The sequence below is a fragment of the Ptychodera flava genome, chromosome 16 (genome assembly GCF_041260155.1).
Source record: "Ptychodera flava strain L36383 chromosome 16, AS_Pfla_20210202, whole genome shotgun sequence".
Lineage (NCBI taxonomy): Eukaryota > Metazoa > Hemichordata > Enteropneusta > Ptychoderidae > Ptychodera > Ptychodera flava.
The window spans coordinates 27,226,446-27,251,211 of record NC_091943.1 but is presented as its reverse complement, the minus strand read 5'-3'; the positions used below and the strand labels follow the sequence as shown (position 1 = coordinate 27,251,211).

At 37.3% G+C, this 24,766-nt stretch overlaps 1 protein-coding gene across 1 annotated transcript; it reads left to right on the top strand.

The window, feature by feature from the left end:
* Window positions 1-626: 626 nt before the first annotated feature.
* Window positions 627-21,097, top strand: LOC139113964 (very low-density lipoprotein receptor-like). The gene is made up of 13 exons (XM_070675437.1): window positions 627-845; window positions 1,912-2,052; window positions 4,402-4,524; window positions 5,175-5,291; window positions 8,201-8,317; window positions 11,890-12,006; window positions 12,461-12,586; window positions 13,152-13,271; window positions 13,983-14,096; window positions 14,905-15,036; window positions 15,604-15,726; window positions 20,202-20,329; window positions 20,888-21,097. The coding sequence occupies exons 1-13, from the start codon at window positions 728-730 to the stop codon at window positions 20,903-20,905; spliced, it is 1,494 nt and encodes a 497-aa protein (XP_070531538.1). The 5' UTR covers window positions 627-727; the 3' UTR covers window positions 20,906-21,097.
* The last annotated feature ends 3,669 nt before the right edge of the window (window positions 21,098-24,766 follow it).

Below are 24,766 nucleotides of genomic sequence, written 5' to 3'. Positions count from 1 at the left end.
GCTATTAATTCATCCATTTATTTTCATAACAGTTGCAAATAGTTGCTTATAGCCTACTTTATGTTTTTATAAGAATGGATTTTGCGAAATTTCGGATCGACTCAACTAGTATTACAATATAGCAAATGGCCTCACATCATGAACATGCAGTGAAATAAGAAAATTTTGTTAAAAGGTTTATAATAAGTCAGCCTTAGTAAGCTTATATAAAGCATACTGAAAGTGTAGCGAAATCTTTGGGAGGGTTTTCGATCGCTTCAGTTCCCTCCCAAATATATGAGTATAGCGAATCATTCCTTTCAATCCCTCTGACACGTCTTTACCCATCGACGTCTTCTCGACCTCTACTCCGCTCCTGTGTCCGTGAAATAATATGAATATGAGTGCAGTGGCGCGTCACTGCCGGGAGGTATCGTAACACTGCCGCTGGCAAGCTAGCCAGCTGATGTAAGTGACGTCACAACTGATATTTACATATTTCTTACAGGTGCGACCGCGCACTTGTTACATTGTTTCTTGAACTGGCGAGACAGCCTGCTAGTGCTACGCGCTAGCTTGAACTGAACTACCGCTTGCACCGGCGAGCTGTGCTGCACATTACCTTTGAAAGTTGCCGGTGAAGAGGGTACCACGGGACGTCCACCTTTCTGCAAAAGTGTGTCTCAGTTTTTTTGAAAGGCCACAAGTCATTATTTTCAACATTTCACAGAGCAAGGTGAAACGCTACATGTCGGCGATGTATAGACTAGCAGCCGAACTCAAGAATAGGGTAACATTCGGCAAAATACTTTTTATTTACCTGTCGGTATTCCTGTTACGTCTTGAAATTGTACAAACAGTACCAGGTAAGTTCTCGCCGTTTTCTTCTTTCTTTTAAATAAAAAAATAACCCTGAGCATATTTTTATAAATTTTCATACTTTTAATAATGATATTTACTATTATGCTCCGCCTTCCGCGATGTGTGTTACTACTAACACTGTTACCGACGATTTTTTGGACTGAAATAAATAGGGATTCTCCAACCGCAATATCGGTTCATTGGTAAAGAACCGTTAGACTTTGGGTTTCTTGTAAAAATTATGCTCGCCTCGTACTGGTAGAGGTTACAAGAAGCACACGGTACATGCGGCAGAGTAACCTCGATCGATCAGACATGGTCTTTCGCTCAGCTTAGCGCGCCAAGGGTTATGAACGCAATGCCATTGACGTTTCGTCGGCCTGCAAGTTCCAGGTCAGGCAAAACATGTCTGTTCATCATGATCAGTTGATATTGAAAACAGTTCGGTAGTTCGCATTTGCTAATTAAACATAACACTCTGACACTCTGATAAGCAGTTCGTGCAATTTACATAGTCCGTGATCAGAGTTATGATATAATCGATTGGCGACTGCCGCATGCCGTGATTCGTGACTCGTTTGTCTTTCGCTCGCTAAATCGTCGTAACGCTGTACATAGTGCAAAAAGCGCGCGCTTTTTTTTGCAAGGGGCAAAGCACTTTAACTGCGTCGCATGTGAGGGTGTAGACAACGCAATGAAAGACCAAAACTGAGAAGGCACGATTGACTATTTTCACCAGTTCTGCAAAGTGTTACAGAATTATTTGTTCAAGGAAAACAAAATAAAACAAAACAAAAAAACAAAACAAAAACCAACACGGCGATTTACTCAATCTTTGATGATCAAGTCCCGTATCAGCACCTTTTTAATTTGCCATATTTTAGACATGCTGACCTTCCAAACCACGCTTTGGTGTTTACTGCGTATTTGGCATTTTTTACGAGTAACTTTGATCGAACACGTGATATAGTATGGAAACGCCATAAGTGACTTTGCTAATGTCTTGTCGTGAAATTCACGTAATATAAACGAACGCATACTTTAACCACCTCTTGTTTTCTCCATAATCAGAACAAAAACCTGGCGAGAGAGTCGGCTCGTCTTGTCGTGAATTTGAATTCGAATGTCTGGGAACGGATGGTTGTGTTCCGCACAGGTGGAGATGTGACGGCGATAACGACTGCGGCGATTGGTCCGATGAAAATGACTGCGGTAAGAAACTTCACTGCGGCTTTACATGTTTACATCAAGTCAGAGAAACCGTCAGGATATATGTTATCTCTAGTTTCGATTGTATTAATTTTTATTTTCAAATTGCTTTTTTTGTAAAGGTGAATGTTTCAACCAATAACGGCCCACATTCTTGAAATAGAGGGGAGATACATGTAACTTGCAAACCTATTCACATCCACCCTTAGCGTTAGATACTCCATTTCCATCATTATCTGTACCGCACCTCTAGACTGACCACACCCCTCAAGGCTCAACATCTGATTTACCGGTGTGACGGCTGATGGATGCACCATCCTAGATCCTAGCATCCTGCATCCGAAAATCGGGTGCGAGAACGAGGTTAACCTCGATTTGAAGCAGAGTGTTCTAAAAAGAGTCAGTCCAACTACAACCATAGAAGCAACACGTAGAGTGCGGGAACACACCAGGATCATGGCTAGATAAATTATTAAAGAAGGCAGTTCAACCAGTACTCCTTGTCTTCTAATGATCTTTATTTTAAAATACCGACGTTTCGGCAACACTGAAGAAGGCAACTTGTGTGTTGCCGAAACGTCGGTATTTTAAAATAAAGATCATTAGAAGACAAGGAGTACTGGTTGAACTGCCTTCTTTAATAATTATCGATTTGAACTTTAATGGCGTGGGTCAGCTGAGCTGAATTGACGTAGCTTCCATGGAGTACATGCGCGACGTCCAGCCATCATTTATACCGGAAAGGTGAAATATTCCATAGATGTTGTACATTCGGCGAATTGTCATCTCTGTTGACAAAAGTTACACGGTACACTAGTAGCTTGATGATGGTGAGCCACTGATGGGTACACCAGCCACTGTGCATGTGCTGTGGCTGTGCAGAACTGAACTTCAGAGCACGGGACTGTTTAGCCCTGCGTACGATGCTGTGTGTGTTCCGCTACAGCTAATAGCCCCGCTCACGGGGCTATTAGCTGTAGCGGAACACACAGCATCGTACGCAGGGCTGTGGACTGTTCAATTATGTACATCATGAAGGAGTCCTGATACACTTCTATATTTGTGCAAATTACATGATTTAAACTATTAGCGTGTTTTAATTATCGGGCCCAACGATTGAACTCTTTCAGCATTATTATTTACAAATCATTTAATCAAATGGAAGATATACAATATCACATAGTGTCCTTACAAAACTAGGAAAGTTTTTTGTTAGATAGGTAGGATATACAACACTTTTGTAAAAGTATGCTAACCTAAAACTAACGCTAATTTTACCTTAATTCTGTACCCCTCCAACAGTTGTATTTGATGTCCTTCTTCCAAGGAAAATCTGCAATTAAAGTGATTTTCAGGGATGGGCCTGAAGGAACTCTTGCTAAAAAGGAGTAGATTATCTCTGTATCAATGCTTGGCCTGTCTTTTGTAGCTGTGGGTCCATGCATAGCTGTGCCGGCAGTTTTCTGACTGGTTTTCTGCCCTGATGTGTTGATTTTGACTTTGACGTTTTTTGTTGCCACCACGGTGTAAGACTGAATACCCAACCGGAAAACCACCAATGCAGCTATGGATTCACAGCCAGACCTTTTGTTGCTCCTGCACTGCAGTGCATCCAGCCTGCAAATCACACAGCTGCATCAGTGATGATCAGAGGCCTGTAATCAAATGTACAGGCTATGTCAACCTTGAATACTTAAAGGGGCAGGTTTTTTATCAGTTTTATTTCTGAGCAAATTGACTAACTGTGCACAAATTTCAAAGGAGAACAGAGGACCAAAATCACATAAATAGTCAATGTCAACAACCACTAATGCGAGAACCAGGGATTGAAGACTGCCCCTTTAATAACAAGGCTCAATTCCAGGAAATGTCGACCTACATATTTCCTTAATTTCCTTACCGCCTAGCTATTCTGTATTTCTTTTCATTTGTAGACATACATTAAAATGTAGCTAGTATCAAAAGTGTCAACCAGGTAAACATGCTCCGTAAACTTTTACTGACCTCATCACCCCATCATGTGTTAACAAACCAGATCAGACGAAAGAGTTAAGCATTGTGGAATGATTATCATAGCGACTCTAATCAGAGGCTTTCAGATGATTCCCGGGCTGTGTTTTCAAAGTTTGTTCATGGCAAAGTGGCCATCTTTCTGCCTGCTTCAGTTATGTGATTTTATGTTAGAGAAGTAGTTTTAACATGTCAGATTTACCCCTTCCTATTGTTCACTGTGTCCAATTCATACGATGACAGAGAAAAACCACGGTTGAAAAGTTTCCCTTTTCTGTGTAACTTTGGAAATTAAAATGAGTGTGGACAATCTTGACGTACAGCTTTATACTTTTTTTCCAGGAATGAGCCGTCGTTGCACTGTGGAAGAATTTCCTTGTGGCAATGGACAGTGTGTTAAACTTGAGTGGAGGTGTGATGGTGAAGTTGATTGTGATGACATGACTGATGAAATTGATTGCTTCAGTGAGTATTGTGCCTTCACTGCTGAAATGGAATATCTTGTTTGTGTTATTGTTCAAGCATTTTCTGTAAACAGTCTGTAACATAAATAGGTTGACATCGTTTACCAACATTGAATCAGGGTGAGTTCACTAGTGAAAAGGTTTCTACAATAGGCCTACTCTACAATAAAATTTTACACTCATACTATGAGTAGGGTTTTCTTTGGAAAAAACGGGCGCTGAAGACACCTTCTCACAGTGGTACAAACAAATAAATGTTAGTTAACGTGTGTACAAGAGCACACAACAGTTCAATCTGTGTTTCTGCATGATTTCGTTTTCATGTGGGTCTATTCAAATTCCAGGTTAAACCTATTGTAGAGCACAATGACAAAGTCCAGGAAAATTCCGAGCAAATTTATTTGAATCCTGGAAATGACAGGATGAACTCTTATGACATTAACTATGCATGACATCTGAAATTCCTGTAAAAATTTCTGTCACTGATGTCTTTCTTTTAATTTTCTACTTGTGATTGTCATCGGACTTCTTCTAAAAGCAACAATTCAGTGTAAATGGTCAATATCTGTAGTGTAACTATGAGGAGACTTGTTTTTAATCCAGATCAGTAATGAAGTATGTTTGCTGTTTCTGTACACATTCTCTTTGCAGGTAATCACAATTGCACATCGGGTTCATTCTCATGTGTGAGAGGCGGTTGCATTTCTACAGACCAGAGATGCAATGGTGAAGACAACTGTTTAGATGGCTCTGATGAATGGGGCTGTGGTATGTTAATCCCCTTTCAACTTTGACCTTTCCTAACCCCTATGTAAAAATATATGTATTCGGACGTGGTAATTTGGGAACGGCTGGTTTTGAACCAAAAGACAGTGTAATGGACATGTTGTGAAGGAGATTGTTTGCAATAAAAGAAAAAAAATCTAGTGATTGGTGAAGGAGATTGTTTGCAATAAAAAAAAATGTAGTGATTGGTCAAAATAAGGGTGTCAAGGAATTAAGTTTGTACATTGCTTGTGCTAGGCTTTGACTGACCAGTACAGTAGAGTAATGTGTGAAGTCAATTTCCTGTCACTAGCCACCTTCTTCATCAGTTCTTTCAATTGTTTTATACAATTTTCTGGACATCTTTAAATTCTAAGTTGTGACTTAGTCATTTTTAAATCTTTTATCTCTTTGGTTTACGTGAAACTATGGTTTTGAAGATGGTGTTGCTGTGAAGGTATTCTGTAAATCACATTTGAATAAAACAAACTAAATCACATTCAGGCTGCTTAAATAGTTTGCAGTACTGCTCAGCACTAGCAAACAGCTGAAATTTTCACTTACTCATTGAAAATGAACCACTTTTACAGGAAACACAAAAGACATGAGAAACTGTTGCAAGTTACTTGTTTTTATTTCACTGACCTGGAAATGGTCAACTCGTTTGTCTTCCATCTAAAGGAAGCTGTAGGAATTTGTACATTCAATGTATCAATGCTCTGATAACTTTGACCTTTTAAATGCAAAAGTAGACTTTTGTCTCCATTATGAAACACAACACTGCTAAATTTGTCTTTCTTTAATACAGATCCATCAAGGAGTAATAATATACAAAGAATCACCTGTATTTCCTGGAATGTTTTGTACACTGAAACAGGGCTTTTGATAAGGTGGACATTTTTAAGAATCAAGTGTCCCCCTTTGCAGTTTTCCAATTTCAGATGACCTCCACCCCCTGGCACATCCCCCACAGTCCACCACCCTGCAATACACTGAATGCTTGTAAAGGACAGCATCTTTCCATTACATATTGTGACAATGTTTATTTGTCACAGGAAAGGGAGTCGGAATTAGAACAACCACTTTGTCTAGAAGGTCACAAGCAAAATCATCTGTTTGCATTTAGCAAAAGGGTAATTTTTGACACTGTTGCAGTTATGTACTGTTGTCATTTTGTACACTGAGTGACTTTATGCAAGTATTCCATGTTTTCTTGATGTCACAACAAGGTCAAAAAGGGCAACTTTGTCGCTTTCAACATTTTATTAAACAACTGAGCATGTTCCCATTTGGTTGCTTTGACTGCACACATGCAGAGTAAAAACAGATCTTGTGTAATTTGTTGACATTGGTAGACCTCACAGTTGTCAGCGTAAGCAATTTTATTGTCTCTCTTGTCAGTAACTATGTCGTAACAGTGAGAAAAAATAGTTCAAGACCTCTCCTCGGATAAGTTATACACTATAATGCTCCCTCCAAGCACACACTATAACTGAGGAGAAGTCAAGAGACTAGTTTGAACTGTGATAACGCAATAACCAGCTTGACGGTTTCCCTGACGCCTCAGATGGTCTACAACCAGATGATTACTGAAATCCCCTGAATATGCTCATGTATTAGTTATTTTATGTGTTGCTTTCTTGAACATGAAACATGAAAAAAATATGCTGATAAACAATCCATATTACATTGCTTCTGAATTTCATAGGAGTTTGCTAATACCATGTGTTAAATTCCAGTTTACTGAACTTGAGATTGAGCTGTGTGCTATTTGGGCACAATAAACATTTATGAAGAAACTCCTACAGCATATGTAGCCAATTACTAGAGGGACAAACTTCATGATTGACTTCAAGGGGTTGCAAGCGATGTAATTGTTCTGGCGAAAATCTTGTACAGATCACTAGACGTAGGTTTGTGAGAGAGCATAGTGCACACAGAAACCAAGGAGAGGTCGTAAACTACAAGAATAGTTGTAACATACATCATAGGTATAAATCAACTCCAGGAGAATTTCACCTGTAAATTTGATTAAGTCGAGAGAAAAATTTATCTTTGATATACAACACAACCATTTGATGTGTGCTTCAAAGTGCGAAACGTTCAAGATAATGTATCCATTTTTGTGTTTTGATCTCATACAGTATGTTGGTAGAGTTGTCAGAGGCACTCTGTAATGTCATCATCCCATGATACCATGCAGGTACTAGGTTGAAAGTGTTTACATCTATGTTATTTAATCTGATATTGACAGAGATTCAGCAACAACATTATTTCAACTATGCTCAAATCTCAAATCTCACAAAAATAACACCCTGATTTTTGTAATTCATCATTTGCAATGTATGTAACTGAAGTCTTGAAGGTTACACAAGTGAATTGTAGGCGATGTTTACAATACAGTTACAGCTATTGGTACCCAGCGAAATTCGCTCACATCATTTACGCTTTATCCGTGTAAAAAATTCTGCAGTCACCAATTTAACTGTGACAGTAATGTTCACTAGTTATTAGCTTGAAATACCCTCCCCTCCCCTCCTAAATGATCAAAAGTTGTGTTTTTGAATTTCTGTGACAGTCTAAGTTAGTCCTACAGGGAAGCCCGTATGAGGCTGAATTAAAGGTATACTGTCACCTGTTCCAATTGTACCATACTTACCATATGGACAGAGAAAATCTAACAAATCACAGATTTTAAGCGGTGGCTTTTTAAAAACAGCGCCCTCACATGAGCATTTTGAATACCAAGGAATGCCCCTTTGACCATATATGGGCAAATTTAGATTACAGCTGACTGTATACCTTTAATCCTCCCTTGATCGAATCATTGTTCTTGCCTCCAGAGGGCGCCCTCTGAATTCTTGTTACAAGGTGGGCTTGTAAAATTTGTTTCATAAATCATTGTTTTACAGCTACAGGACCCTGTGATGAAGACAAAATGGACTGTGGGAATGGCCAGTGTATACCAACTGTCTGGAAATGTGATGGACAGAAAGACTGTACCAATGGTGAAGATGAAGAAGACTGTGGTATGTTATCATATATGTTGCAAGTAAAAAATATATTGATGTTTAAACCTTTGAGTGCCAAGGCCACATTTTGTCTACAGTGTAAAATATGACCCAGACAATTATTTTTCACATGCAAACAATTATTTCAATATTTTTTCCAAAATTTTGTTCAAAACTGTAGCCAATGAAGAGTATTGTCAAATTGATCAAAAATTTACCAAAAAATTACAGAAAATTGTTAAAAATTGGTAAAATGATGCACTAGAATTTTGGTAGGAAAAATTACAGCACTAAAAGGGTTTTGTGTTTGGCATCTGCCAGGGCTGCTGTATAACTACCCTATTTTGTGCTGTCTTTTGGGTATACAGAGTTCTTTTCCAAAATTTTGTTGCAAAGCTCATGGCAGGTAATCCATATTGTATGATCATCTGTCTTATTTTTCAATCACCATAAAGCCAACAAAAGAAGTTGTATTTGTACTTACCGTATGTGTTTAACCCTTTGCACCCTGACCCCCTGGTACTCTATGACGTCATCGGACATTTATGTCCGAGCCGGGTTCAAAGGGTTAAGACCCTTTCAGGCCTGACTTTCTGGTAACTCACCTGGATGACCCTTCCATGTAGAATTCAGGCTTGAAAGGCTTAGGTAGAACGCACCTCAAGGACAGATATTCGGCCTTTCAAATTTTTTGAATTCTTTTCTGATCCACCACTTGTAGGGACTCATTTTAAAGCTCTTAGTGTAAGAAAACTTTTCACAGTCTTACTTTTTTTGAAAATCCAAAATTTTATTTTTCTTCACAGAGTTAACATAGGGATGGCACCCATTTTGAATTTCAAATATCCGGAAATCTTGGGTAGTTTCTTTCTCTAGTGCCAAAAACGTGGTGACATTCTTGATTTTGAAAGAGAAAGGTTGAAAGATTCATTTAGGAAAGCTTGAGCAAAAGTTTATACTTTCACTTTCGAGGCGCACACTACTTTGAGACCATGGAGATAGAGATAGTGAAATAAACATACATCCCAGCGGCCTACTTTCATGCTTAAATTAAAAAATCATCAAATTCTCAATTTCCTGATAAAAGTATTTCTCCCTCTTTTGACCTTGTTGTGATATCAAGAAAACATCGAATACTGCTTGCTTAGTCAGTGTACAAAATGACAGCAGTACATAACTGCAAAAGTGTCAAAAATTACCCCTTTGCAGAATGCAAACAGATGATTTGTTTTGTCACAGTGACCTCTCGACAAAATGGATTTTTCCTACTCTCACCTACTTCCCTATGACAAATAAACATTGCCACAATGTAAGGGAATCAATAATACATTAAACCGCCGAATACTAAATCTTTCAGCTACTTTTAGCAGTCGTAAGTCAATTCATCACAGTGGGGAATGTTCATTTGAGTTCAAGTATATTAATGGGATAGTATGTTGTTTAGAAACGGTTGAATATGCTATACTCCTGAAAATGCTATCAAGGTTGTGTCAGATTTGTGCAGGGGCTTTCCCATGGAAAAAAGTTACTTTTGCAACTGTCTGACGGGGTAAAATCCATAATGAAATGCATACATACAAATATATAAATGCTATTTATAGTGAATTTTTCCATCTTTTTGGCCTTTGGCCGGAAGGAGGACACCCCCGAGTGCCCCCACCCCCTGACCGCTTCATGGTTTGGCCATTTGCAGCCACTTACTTTGTAGTTTGGGCTCTCTACTTCAAACTTTTTGAAACCCCTGTATTTAACAGTTGTAAGGATCCACTGTCAGCAAAAACTATGGTGGACCTAAAATCTAGTTGAGTAGTTCTCTGTAACTCTTAATCATCCAGTTTAACCTGTTCACCCCAATGCCCTGTAAGCAGATCCACACTCACCATTGATAACAATGGGCATGGGTCAAACTATGGTGGTAAAAGGGTTAAAACTTACTGATCCATGGCTAAGGTGGTAATGCCTGAATCAACTGATCTGAGTGAAATCAAATTCTCATATCAGGATTCTCAATGTTTTCCTATTTACTATCTGCAGGCGTCCTAGTACATGTATTTACATCTACATCCTTTGGTTTGTTTCAGATTTGCAGAGAGATGCAAGGATGATCAGTTCTTATGTGGTAATCTTTGCATCCCAATGCTTTGGCGCTGTGATACTGAATCAGATTGTGATGATGGAAGCGATGAGGCAGACTGCAGTACGTACTTTTATTCTGAAACTTGTTTTTGATTTCCTACCAAGGATTTGTAATTCAGTGGGTCTGTTGTTTGGACTCTTTGTTTGTCTGTTGTTTGTACTTGTTCTACTCCTGTCTCCAGCTGGTAAATTGGAAACTAATATGGCTAATGAAGAGCTAGATGACTTGGGTTCAAAAGGACAAGGTCACTCTTCTTTGATCTTTTTGTGATATCAAGAAAACATGGAATACTCTCGTAAAGTCACTCAGTGTATGAAATGATGACGATACACAACTGCAACAGTGTAAGAAATTAGCCTTTTGTTGAATGCAAACGGATGGTTTCATTTCTAACCTCTAGACAATTGTGAGAGCTGTGCACAGAACTTGAATTTTTGGTACAGACGGTAAAAAGTTTAGCTGAATGTTTTATCTTGTCTGGCTGCAAGCAGAGTTGATGTTGTGCACAGTTGCCCGGTATTTCAGCATGTTTCAAGAAGTCAATGCAAACTACTTTTCATGTCACACAGATACATGAAAAAGGTTTGAAAAAGAGCAACTTTATCTGACTAAAGTGATACTCAGGGAATCAATGTGTCCAACACAGCTGATGCTGGCGACCTTCAAAACATTGTCCGTCAAATTTTGTGCTGTTTTTGCCGTGTTGTTTATTGGTCTTGGTATTGTTACATGTAGCATACTTCAACGTTTTAATGTCGGTCAATTTTGTCTTCCACCAGAAGTGTTGACATCACGTTTAAAAAGATGGCTGTATATCATGCCTGTTTTGAAAATTCTCAACTACAGTTTTTTTCAATGGCAGTGAAAGTTTGCTCAAATCTGAAAAAAATTCTTATAAAGATGTGAAATTTCCAAAAGAGATTCCTGTTGCCTATTTAGACTCCTCACTGGAAATATGAAAAGGGCATCTTGAGCAAAAACCTGCAAGTTACATGTTTTGACAGGGATTAGATTTGCTGTACAAGTTTAAAAACTTACATAACTTGCTTGTATTTCTATGACATCATGGGCTGTAGCCGGCAACTCCATATCTGATTGTAATAGTTTCTGAATCTCATTATTGTGGATTTGCTGAAAATCCCCCCAATAACGTCGGTGTTTTTGTGGATAATAATAGGTTATCCCCTACCAACTGTCTAAGGGAAATCTGAATCCTTTTGGTATTTCCTTAATTCATCAATAAGTAAAGGATTAGCCCATTCAAAATGGAGGATACTCTGTTCTGCTTGGCAATGTGCTCTTCCAAAAAAACAAACAAACATGTGGATTAACCAAGTGAAATGTGTAGGCAGGATCGTGGATATTTGTGATTGGTCAAATAGTGTGTGCTCTTGTGATTGGTGTTTGCCATGGCAAGCTTGATTTACAGCCTTGTGCACTTGTCGTATTACAGAACCGGTCGTCTGTAAGGAGAGCCAGTTCCAGTGTGAGAGCGGTCAGTGCATTTTATCAGACTGGGTGTGTGATCAAGATCTGGACTGTATGGACAGCAGTGATGAACATGACTGTGGTAAGAGTGAAATAAATATCAAAAAGTCAATCGTTCTGTCCTCCTAATTGGGCTTTAGAAGCACCAGTGAACTTTACTTTGGTCATTGCCTTTGCCATACCAAAGTGTTTTTATTTGTAAGTGTCTTGTACTTAATTAAGTATGTTTGGAGTCGGTGCTGCATGCCATTTACCTTTCTGTAATTTTTGACAGTTTTGTACAATTAAACTTAGCTTAATTTTTTTTTAACAGGCAGAAACTAATTCAAAATAATAGATATCATCAATACAAATTTTGCTGTCATCCAACAAATAATGACATTGATGGGGAAGACCTTGTACCTTTTGCAATTGATCAAAATGGTGAGGTTACGGTAAAAATATGATTGGATGTAATCATTTTTTTTTTCATTGTGTTTGAAAAGATATCATATGTTTTATATCAACTAACTACAATTATTTTCTGTTTATTTCAGAAGCTGTACATTCTTGCGACGAGACAGAATTTTACTGCTTGTCAGATCAACTCTGTGTACCGGTTATCTGGTTGTGTGATTATGATATTGACTGTACCGATGGATCCGATGAGTTTCATTGTAATGGTGAGTCTCCTCAAGATTTTCATGCTGTTGTGTATTAAGGTGCAGGTGAAGATGTTTCATGAATATGCATATGATACTGTAGATATTAATGAAAAATGAATATTCATAACATATAATCACCATGTCACATATATATGTAGTGTGCATTCATGCATTATATTCATTGAAAGCCAACTGTAGAGGGTGCATCTAGTGTTTTACATGAATATCCAACTGGCTGAAGTATTGATGAAATGTTTAGGAAATACAGTTTGATTATACATACACTGTGATGATCAAAATGGCTGGCAGTTAAATCATGAAGACTTATTTGAGAGAAGATTGGATATACGTGTGTGTTTATTTTGTACTTATTTTATTATGAAGCAGTCTTCACATTGGCTTGTGAAGACTGAACAGTTAACAGCACACACATATGTATGTCTACATTGTGCAGGTGTAAGTTGTAAGTGGCAAAAATTGATTTGATCGAGGTGTTTGTGTTCATTGTCATGATAAAAACGTTTTTAAAGATTTATGTGAAACTTGGAATATTTTTATCTTTTGCTTGGATGTTTTTCTATAGGTACAACAAATGCGACATGTGCTCCTGGGATGTTTTCCTGTGGCGATCTCTGTATACCTCAGAAGTGGGTGTGTGATGGAGAAGAGGACTGCTTTGATGGACTGGATGAAACCGAATGTAGTGAGTGTATAAAGACTTTTTTCTGTTCTGTCTGCAGACTTTTCATTCATTGAATTTCATGGTCTTGGTTCAATCATGTATGATGGGTGATGATACACAAAGCACCTGTAGTGTTTGTTGGTAAGCGGGCATAATTAGCCCTTTAAGCACCCAAGTCAATGTTTGTCACCTTTATAAAATATACCCCAGTCAAGTTTTTTTTGCCACAATTTTGATAAAAAACTGTAGCAAATGAAATGTGATGTCTATTTGGTCCAAAATTATCAAAAAATTACAGAACAATTTATAAAAAATTTCAAAATGTTGCACTAAAATTTTGGTGGGAAAAAGCACAGCACTCAAAGAGTTAAATCATTCTGAACATTAGGGGAAGGCTGTATTAACTTGCATGGTACCTGAAACCCGAGTTCTTGCCTTACCAACTCGGGTGACAAACAGAAGACTTTTAATCCCCAAAGTGTGAATGTTCCATTGTTATGTTTATCTAATCCAGCTGGTGCCATTGTAGTGCCATTGTAGGAAAGGCAGGTCTGTGAAATTGATCCTCTAGGGAAGTCGGGTATTCCTAAGTTAATGGAGGTTTCCCGCAATGATATAGAGCATGCTCATATAATTCTCTGCCGAGACTTACTTTCTGTAAAGAAAATTGTACCGTGCAATTCTGTCAAACGGACGTACACAAACAGAATGATTTCTTATCTGACATTGCAGGCTCTGTTGAATGCCGTCCTGAGCAACACAGCTGTGGCTATGGCCTTTGCATTTCACATCTGCAAGTGTGTGATGGAGTTCTTGACTGTACTGATGGCTCAGATGAAATGTGTAGTAAGTGTCTATGTGATTCACTAATTTCATAATTACTGTGAAGTACAAGTGCCTGTCAATTTTATTGCCAATAAAAGACTTGATTTAAAAATTTAAAAATGAAAGTTACTAAAATGGATGTATCCTTTCTTTTAGCTAGGTATAATGCCACTCTTGGCCACATGACCCCATATTCTGGTTGTGCTTATACTCCAGCACTCATCACAATCCTTCTCTTTTGATGCAAATTAGTAAACCATTGCACTTATTCATATGTACAATAGTAAATCTAACACTTATGAATGTAATTTATTAGCATACTATTAAAAAGAGTGTTGTGTTTACTAATCTGCATATGAATAAGTGGTGCACCACAATTACTCGAGTGGAGATGAGCACAAAAACAATTTTGTACAAATTGCACCTTTATATATGCCTAACATGTTCATATTATTTGTCACTTTTATGAACCATGCCAGGGTAGAACAAAATCCTTTTCAGACTCACTGGACCCTGGGCAAGTAACCCTGAAAAAAATACTTGCCCTCTGTCAGAATCCACCAGCCTTAACATCAACATAGTTGTAAATAATGTTCTTGTGAATCTCATTATGAATTTTCAAATAATTGTTTTGGTTAATAGAAGTAATGACCAGCTTGTCTTTTTATATGGGACTTTTCATTGAATTGAGGTGTTATTTTCATGGCAGGATGGGGTGTGTGACTGGCTGAGTTTGATAAATATTCACTTCAAAAACAGCCGAGTAGGTTATGGGTACAAACTATTGTCAAGATTTTCTCACCATTTTACCTTCTGTCAATTGTAACAGATGATGTTAGCCAGATTGGATGTTTTGCAACTGAATTCCAATGTGCCAATGACGGCCACTGCATCAACAGCTCTCTAGTCTGTGATGGCGTCGATGACTGCGGAGACAAAAGTGATGAAGCAGAAAAATGCGGTGAGATGCAAATCAGAGTACATTTGGAAAGGCACAGCATACATGATTAGTTGAATCCATCTTCAACAATAATTAATGAAAGAAATGAAATTCTTCTTCATCATCCTTACCTGAAAACTTTCCTTTCAACAACACAAACAAGCAGTATAACAAACACAGCAGACCAGAAATCTCAATAAAAATAGGTCACAGAATTTGTAATAAAAGGTCAGGTGTCACGACATGTATCCTCTATTCTTAAATCTTCGATGTTTTTGATGAAAAAAAAATTATAAATTATATATATATATATATATATATATATATATATATATATATATATATATATATATTTATTATTTCCATCACCGCTAAAAGTGAACAAGTTATGACAAAATACTTTTGAAAAGAAATGCTGTATATGAAGACATTGTTGTATTGCATACATAATATTAAATATTCTGTTCATGCAGTCAAAATAGACGGCAAGGTCTTTGTGATCTTCCTGTTTGTAAACTTTTTTGATGCTCAGTCCTAGTGAATGCGTTTTCAATTATCTGTTGTGATGCTTTTCTCTCATCATCCTAGGAGTGAATGAGTGTGCGGTCAACAATGGCGGCTGTAGCCATATCTGTGTGGACACCATGACTTCCTACCACTGTGACTGCACCCCTGGCTTAAGACTGGCTCCCAACAATGAAGCTTGTGAAGGTATGTATATACATGGACAGTGTTAAAAAATATTGCAAGTCATATGCTTGGGGAACCCTGAATTCCTGTCAAGCCATGTGAAAATTCTGGTGTATTTCTAGAAAAGTGATTCCTCCTGATCAGAATAATCCCTCTAGGCTATATATATATATATAGATATATATATATAATATAATATATATATATATATATATATATATATATATATATATATATATATAATATATATATATATATATATATATATATATATATATATATATATATATATATATATATATATATATATATATGGTGTATTTCTAGAAAAGTGGTGATTCCTTCTGATCAGAATAATCCCAATAGGCTATATATATATATATATATTTATATATATATATATATATATATATATATATAATATATATATATATATATATATATATATATATATATAATATATATATATTATATATATATATATATGTATAGGATAAAGCCCGAGTACGAGGGCTCTTCTGGTATATAAAGTCCAACCCAACGATAAAATGTCGAGGCCGCAGGGCTTTATCCGACTTAAAAACTATCGCCCCTAACTGATATATTTTCGTTTTCAATGTGTTTACGTCAACCGTCCCCTTTGTCAATGTAACATGTTTAGGATATGAATTAAAACTTTTATTTGTGAAATAGCCTTCCAATGTAATGGAACATCCTATAAATGCCCTAGGGCCCATTATATAAATGCCCTAGGGCACAGCAGATTTTGTGTTGCAGCTGGTTTCTGCTGTGTTACCAAATTTGAATATTAAAATGTACCAGATGTCTACAGAATATGACATGTTCACTTTTGATTGGACAGTACTTTACTACGGCGCTGTCATTCGTTTCTGAAATTTGGTGACCAAGGCTTTACGAGTAAATAAACACCCTGAATTGAGCACTCTGATTGGTCAATCAACAGTAGATAGTTTTTATATACCATGATAATTGCAAATGTCTTTAAATCATTCTTAGTGTTTTTTCTAGATTTGTGCTTCTCAGTAGAAATATCTCAGCTCATTTTCTGCACCGTAAGAGAATACTAATGATCAGATGGAAAGACATCTTGCCAGAAAAAATATGATACAAAATTCTTTATTAACATTTTCACAAAATTACTTCCAGCAATCAATATATTGTAATTACACAAAATAATGTACACGGACTGACAATGGGGAATGTTTTCTGATGCAGCACTGAAATAAGATGAGGTTATTACAAAAATAGTACAGAGGATACACTTTGGACATCATTTATTTATTTATTTATTTATTTATTCAGCTTTGACATAAAGTCAGGATGAGTCGCACAGTGACTAACACCTATACAAAAGCAACCCTCCACAAAAACACACATGTAACAAGTTACACATACAAAATTAAAAACAGAAAGACAAACGCAGAATAAAAGAGTCATAAAAAAATACAAGAAATTTCAAAACAGAACAAAACAAAACAGAGAAATTAACAGAGACGGCAATTTTTACAGTGGCACTTTCCCACCCAAGTACAAGTGTTATCAGGATAAAAATTATTGTTTAACAAACCCGTGTAATGTTTTAATAAAATAGACTTGTATGACCTAACACTTGTTGAAGATTTGCCATGAAAGGGCATAACACTACTCGAGTAAAAAGCTCTGTTAAAAAACGAGTAACGAAAACATTCAGTTTTAAAAAATGGCATCTTCATGGAAGTGTCATCAGGAGATTTAAATGTGACAAACTGGCTTAAATTTAAGTCATACATACCAGTAAAACATTTAGCTAAAAAGACACAGTCATTTAATTCTCTCCTGTAGCTCAATGGGAGCAAATTCAATTTAATCATACGCTCTTTGTAATCCATCTCCTGGGGATATCCAAGAATGTATTTTGTGGCTCTCCTTTGGACACCTTCAAGATGAAGCATTGATTGCTTAGTCGTGACAGCCCATGACTGGGATGAATAATCAAGAATACTACGGACAAGGGATAAATACAGTTGGAGTTTCATTTTAGTGGAACAGGTGTGGCCACATGTACGTTTAATCAGTCCCAGCATGCGGTTTGCTTTTGTAACAGATATATTGATATGCTTATCCCAAGACATATTTAAAGAAACTTCGACTCCAAGATCACGTATGCTGTCAACTTTTTCTAGGGAAACACCACGCATTGAATAAGTATAGGTAATGGGGTTGCGTTTTCTACTAATGGTAAGGAGCTTGCATTTTTCAGCATTGAAAAGCATGCTCCATTTCTCACTCCATGATACTAAATTGTTGATATCACTTTGCAGTTTTAGACAATCAGAAATGTCGTTGATTTCATTGATACATTTGGAGTCGTCTGCAAAAAGTGCAACCATTGTGTTTGAACTAACATGGTCTGGTAAATCGTTAATATATAACAGGAACAACATAGGCCCCAGTATTGATCCCTGGGGTACTCCGGACGATACATTACACCACTGTGAATTTGAGCCCTCTACAACAACTCTTTGTTTTCTGTTTGACAAATATGCAGTGAACCACCGCAGTAAAGTGCTATGAAAGCCGAAAGATTTGATTTTGTGGATAAGAAGGTCATGTGGAACGGAATCGAAGGCCTTTGAAAAGTCGAGATATATTATATCGACTTGCCCTGACCGATCGAGGATTTTCCCTACATGATGAAATATTTGTACAAGTTGTGTAGTCGTGGAACGTCTTTTAGTAAAACCATGTTGCATATGATGGAGAAGGGGTTCAATATGTGGATAAATGGAGTTAAAAATACATCTCTCGAAAACTTTGCTACAAATACACAATAAGGAAATAGGCCTGTAGTTAATGACGTTTGATTTGTCAGACTTTTTGTGCACCGGAATAACATTAGCTGACAGCCATTCATCGGGTAGTGCACCTGTTTCTATCGATTTGTTGTATAGTGAACACAATGAAGGTGCTAATTCATGTGAGCACTCTTTGAGAATTCGGGCTGGCAATTCATCAGGCCCACTGGCTTTGTTTGTATCCAGGTGTTTTAAAATATGTTCGACCTCACCGATCGAAATGCTAATACTGCCAAGACCAGCATGTTGGAAAACTGAAGTTACAGGATAAGTCCGGTTCATGGGTTGAGAAGTAAAAATGGACTTGAAGTGATCATTGAAAAGTTCTGCTTTCTCGTTTGGCTGGGTGGCTGTCTTGGCATTGAGTTTAACTTGATTCGGAATATTTTTAGATTTCGTTTTACTTTTGAAGAAACCCCAAAATCTCTTGGGGTTTTCTTTAACTGAGTCACTGAGGACTTGTAGGTAATCATTATATTTGTGAGTACACATATTTTAAGTTTATTTCTTATTTTGCGGAAGTTAGACCAAGCTGATGTTGAGTCAGAGCGGTGTGCCTTTCTCCGTGCTGTTTGAACCTTTTTGCTAAAGTGTTTGATTTCACTGTCGACCCAGGGAGGTCTGTTGACATCCTTAATTACAGTGGTTGGTACAAACTCCTTTACTGCTAAGAATACTAGATCTTTCCAACATTGCCAATTAACATTAATGTCAGAGTCAAGTAGTGCACTATGGAGAGGGACTTTATCTAGTAATGAACGCAGGCCATCAAAATCCGCCTTTTTGAAATTAAAAGCTATGCGTGGAACTTTGCTTAATCTAGTAATATGTGTTTTAAACACAAATTCAATGACAGCATGATCGCTGTCAAACAGCTCAAAGGTAAACCGTTGGTACAGAACAAAGTTCTGGTTCTTTAACAAAAATTAAATCCAATATTTTACCTTTCTTGTGAGTTGGTTGGTTGACAATTTGTGATAAAGAAAAGTTGTCACTTACATCATCTAAAGGATTGTTAATGGGATAGTTAAAGTCACCCAAAGCAATTATGTCTGTATAGTCATGGCTACATTTTTCAAGAGTTTCTTCGAACATGTTGTTAAACACGCATCAGTGTTGGCGATACACTGTGTAAATGTCCTTGTGCATCCTTTGGGATATTTTGCAAATAAAATAATAGTACATCTTACCGTTACATTCATGAGTATGGTATCAAATGCCTGGGTTTAATGACCGTTTCTGTGTAACGTCACAATAATATTTCTTCCGATTTCTAGTGCAAGTATGAAACACTGTTTTGGACGTGCCCCTGACAGCCTACATGAAGAGCGCAATTGAGATATATTCTTGCAAAAAAATTGTCCAATGGGTTCCCTCAAAACTGTTCAACAGTGAATGTGCAAAGGAACTTACAGAATATGCACTGCAGTCAGATACCTCGAAATAGTCAATTTCACAGAATGCCCATTCCATACTATAAAAAACACTTTTGATTAGCTCACGCAAAAATCCTACTGTCCTTGTCAGATGGTACATGTGTAACATCTCACATTGTGTGGTTTGAAGTTGCTTCACGTATTCTGCTGGTCAAATACCACACTATAGTAGATCACAGACTCACACAGGTGTTGTACTTTACAGATGTCGATGAATGCTCGGAGGTCTTCGGTTCATGCAGCCACATCTGTGAGAATACCTTCGCTCTTACAAGTGTCTGTGTGTCAAGGGATATCTACTGGAGCCTGACGGTGTCACTTGCAGAGCCACAGGTAAGTTTTGATGTCCTTTTGCAGTTTTGCAGTTCTGTTTGTCATGTGGAGAGGGGGCTTGGATGGGAATTCACCAACTCAAACGTTGGTTTAAATGAAAAATTCAGTATTACTATCGTTAGTCTCACTTTTACAGTCTGTAATACTACTAGTATCTGCAGTGGACACAGGTGTGTTATTCTATTGAAAAGGAAGTCAATTGAGAGAGTGTTATTTTTCAGGCTTTTCTTGCCTCTGATTCAAAAGTATTCAGATCTGTCGAGAAATTGGAGAATTTTAACGGTATCATATTTTTGTGTCCATGGAGTTAAAGCATGAAGATTCAGGGTGTCATAGAAATTCAAAAAGTATACTTGCCCTGTATTGTAAATGACAAATATTATTTCTTCCATTCACAACAAACATATATACTTGTATAGTAGAATATTACAAGCCTTGTGCATAGTTGATACGTAGAGCAAAAACAGACATATCTTGCTAGTGTATAGAGGTTTGCCAAAATGTCAAAAAAGAAGTTTGCCAGACACAGTGACAAAGTGTTTCATCCACCTTTTACAGGTCCTGAACCCAAGTTAATATTCACCAACAAACATGAAGTGCGGATGCTGAGTCTGCATGGCACAAAGGAGTATGTTGCCGTGGCGTCAGGCCTTCCCCACCTCACAGTCTTGGATTTTGATTGGTCAAGTCAGCTCATATATTATGTAAATGTCACCAACATGAGCATCAAAAGAGTACCATTGGATGATGGAATTCCGGTGAAAGTAATTTCAGTTGGTCAGGAATACTGTATTGTTTCACATTTGTCAAAATTTAATCCCTTTCTACCAGGCTTTGTAGACAAACCATAGAAATAAATACCACGTGGGAGAAAGGAAATTAAAATAAACCACATATTTGTTCAGAGGTGAACGGGTAAATTTCACCTGGTTTCCTTGTCATTTTACCAAGTTTTTAGCTCCGCTGTCAGCGATGCGGAGCTTATCAAATAGGTTGATTTTCCGTCGTCGTCCTCCGTCGTCGTCATCCGTCAACAATTGCCTTCTCCTCTGAAAGCGCAAGTCTGATTGCTTAGAATTTATATGCAGTTAACTTAGGGTGACCTCACTTAAGTTTGTTCAAATTGTGGTAAAATTTGCATATTTGTATTTTTAAGTCAATTTTTGTCGTTTTTTGTAAAAAAATCTTTGAAAATCTTCTTCTTCAAAACTACCAGTCAGATAGCTTTGATGTTTGGTACATAGGTTTCTAGGGATGATTTATTTCAGATATGTTCAAATTATCCAGAAATATGCAATTTTGCATTTTTAAGGCAATTTTTGCCATTTTTGGTCAAAAAATGGGTTTTGGGTTTCTCAAAAAGTACTGATCTGATAGCTTTGAAATTTGTATACAGGTTTCCCTAGATGAACTAAGTAATATATATTGAATTTCTGATGAAATCTGTATTTTTGTATTTTTGGGGCAATTTTTGCCATTTTTGGTCAAAAAATGTGTATTTCCAAAACTACACATCTGATAGCTTTGAAATTTGGTATACAGGTTCCTACAGATGAACTAAATGATATTTAATGAAATTATGATGAAATCTGCGATTTTGTATTTTGGGGCAATTTTTGCCATGTTTGGTCAAAAATGTGTTTCTCAAAAAGTACTGGTCTAATAGCTTTGAAATTTGGTATACAGGTTTCTACAGATGAACTAAGTAATATATATTGAATTTCTGATGAAATCTGTAATTTTGTATTTTTGGGCAATTTTTGCCATTTTTGGTCAAAAAATGTGTTTCTCAAAAAGTACTGGTCTGATAGCTTTGAAATTTGGTATACAGGTTTCTATAGATGAACTAAGTAATATATATTGAATTTCTGATGAAATCTGTATTTTTGTATTTTGGGGGCAAATTTTGCCAGTTTTGGTCAAAAAAATGTGTATTCCAAAACTACACATCTGATAGCTTTGAAATTTGGTATACAGGTTCCTACAGATGAAGTAAATGAGATTTAATGAAATTATGATGAAATCTGCAATTTTGTATTTTGGGGCAATTTTTGCCATGTTTGCCCATAGACCCTCGAGAAAAACGGGACAGGCAACTGCGATAGAGAACAAAGGGTCTATGGGATTAGCAGCGTGCGATCCTACTTGGAATAATTAAGAGGTGTTAATGGGTCGGGGACGGAATGAAGCTGGACCCGATCGACTGCACAACGTCCGGTTCATAGACACGTGCATGCGGGTATACGGTAATAATGTTTTCGGATTACAAGTTATTTCGGATTACCCGCAAGTCCATCTTTAGAAATAACTATTTTGAGAAGAATTTGTCAAAATGGTTTTAAAGTACTTTTTACATATTGGTAGCGAGATTCGATGCAACTAGAAGTCTGCAGGGAGTCAGTATGTTGCTGTAAAGTGACAAAGTTTCGAATAGAAATCCGAAACACATACCGCTGCAGTTCCAGACTTGACAGCAGTTGACATCACAGAGTTGTTTACATTCCGCAATCGTCCGTGTATCTCCGAATTTTCCCTCGTTTTTGCAGTTTTTTAACCGTCGGAATATTTTCTGTGCGAGGAGGTGCTCCATGATTCGGTAAAGTATGTATGTTAACTACTGAAATGTTGTTGTTTGAAAACTGTGAACGGCCAAATTCACGAGGACAGCGTCCAGCTTGTGTAAATGCATGTCTACCTTACCGCTTCTGACTCCATCAACCGATGGAGAGTCCCGATTTATCGCGAAGTTTCTCCTGACAGCGAAAGTCAGTGTTACAAATGTATTTTTAGTACTTTGCGGATGTAAACATGTATAGCTTATCCAAACTTTGGTGTTTCTTTAGGCTAAAACAGTACCAAAATGTTAGAGGTCGTGTATTTGAGCTCCGATGGAGTAGTCATTTTTGTGTTCCCTGATTTTCGTCAAATGTTGCGTGACAGATGAAATAAAGGTCAGATTTTCGTTTCGCAGGACTGGGGAAGTGTAAACCTGTCTAACTTATAAATGTTTGTTGTTATCGGAGATTTGATGGTAGGGAATGTAAACTTATATTGTCGATATCTAGCAAGAGTTTTCTGTAGCGTCTATGGCTAAATGTACACTGTTTTTATCGTCTGGTTTTTTCCCGTTGGCTTCGGCTTGAATCCAAAATGTGATCTCCATCGTTACCAGAACATTCACCATGACTAGCATAAAAAAACCCCTCAAATTCTCTGTGTCATTACTCGGAACATGCCATGCAAGAGCAAAGTGTACATATTCAGAACGTCAGTTTGATCGTTAATGAGATTCAGTGTTAAGTACGAAGTATTGTTGTCGGGGACCGCTTGGCAAATAAACTTTAATGTATTCCAAGATAGATCGCACAAAGAAACCTCAGCAGTTGCCTGTCCCGTTTTTTCTCAAGAGTCTATGGTTTGCCATGTCTGTGTACAAATAAATTATTTTGCACCTTCCATGATTGTGACAATAATGACTGGGCCTCTGTATGTATACCATCACAAGCTTGTATAGAGGAGAACCGTTTCAGTTTTGTTTATGGTTTGCTGTCCCATCTGTGTATATGAGTAGGGTTCCAATGCCTTATACTTTGCTGTCAACTAGGCCTGGCGAAAGAATGGTCCACCTGCAGCATCATCGATAAATCACTGATTTTGCAAGCCTGGCCAACATTTTGGTCAAAATACCATTGTGAATAACACGTACGTCTCATAAAGTTATTCTGATGCATATATAAAGGGGGAGAAAGACCATTTGAATCAGCCATGTAATACTTAAGCAATGAAGCACACCCAGCGATAGTATATCACAAGATTTTGACTAGTTCACGACATATATGCACGAGCATAGCGAGTGCATATATGAAGTGGACTGGCCAAAATCGAGTGGTATACCGTCGCTGGGTGTGATTTATTGCTACTATATCATAACAGTATATTGAAATTCTGGCGTGTAACATCGAAAGACGGATTTTTGCTCAAGCTAAGAGCTCGCATGTAATTACCAGCTGTGGTATATCGCCAATATACCACGGTTCGTTTCGCGTCTCGACCAATCAGATCGCTGTATTTGCACCATCAATATACTGGTATGATATAATTTTAAATAGTGCACCTATTATCATGAGTTTCGCCACTCCAGCTCTACCCTTTCTTTCCGTCGTTCCCTCAAGACTTATCTCTTTAAACAGTAGTTTACCTTTTTTCGTTTACCTTGTCTCCAGTCCCGGTGGTTCATTCATTTCCCCTGTTATATTTTATTTTGTTACTATTGCGCCTAGAGCTCTGTTTAGAGATTAGGCGCATTACAAATTTACTTTATTATTATTAGTGGTTGGCTAACTAATAGCTGAACATCAACAACACTACTTCACTGGCCATGACAAAATGTATCTGTACGTGACTCCAGTCCAAATCTCTTTAATTTGTTTCTTCCAG

Excerpts from the sequence above, each read along its gene's own strand:
- LOC139113964 (XM_070675437.1), top strand. The coding sequence starts at position 728 with ATGTCGGCGATGTATAGACTAGCAGCCGAACTCAAGAATAGGGTAACA. Across the intron at positions 13,272-13,982 it reads ACTGGATGAAACCGAATGTA|GCTCTGTTGAATGCCGTCCT; the intron begins GTGAGTGTATAA and ends CTGACATTGCAG. Across the intron at positions 15,037-15,603 it reads TGATGAAGCAGAAAAATGCG|GAGTGAATGAGTGTGCGGTC; the intron begins GTGAGATGCAAA and ends TCATCATCCTAG.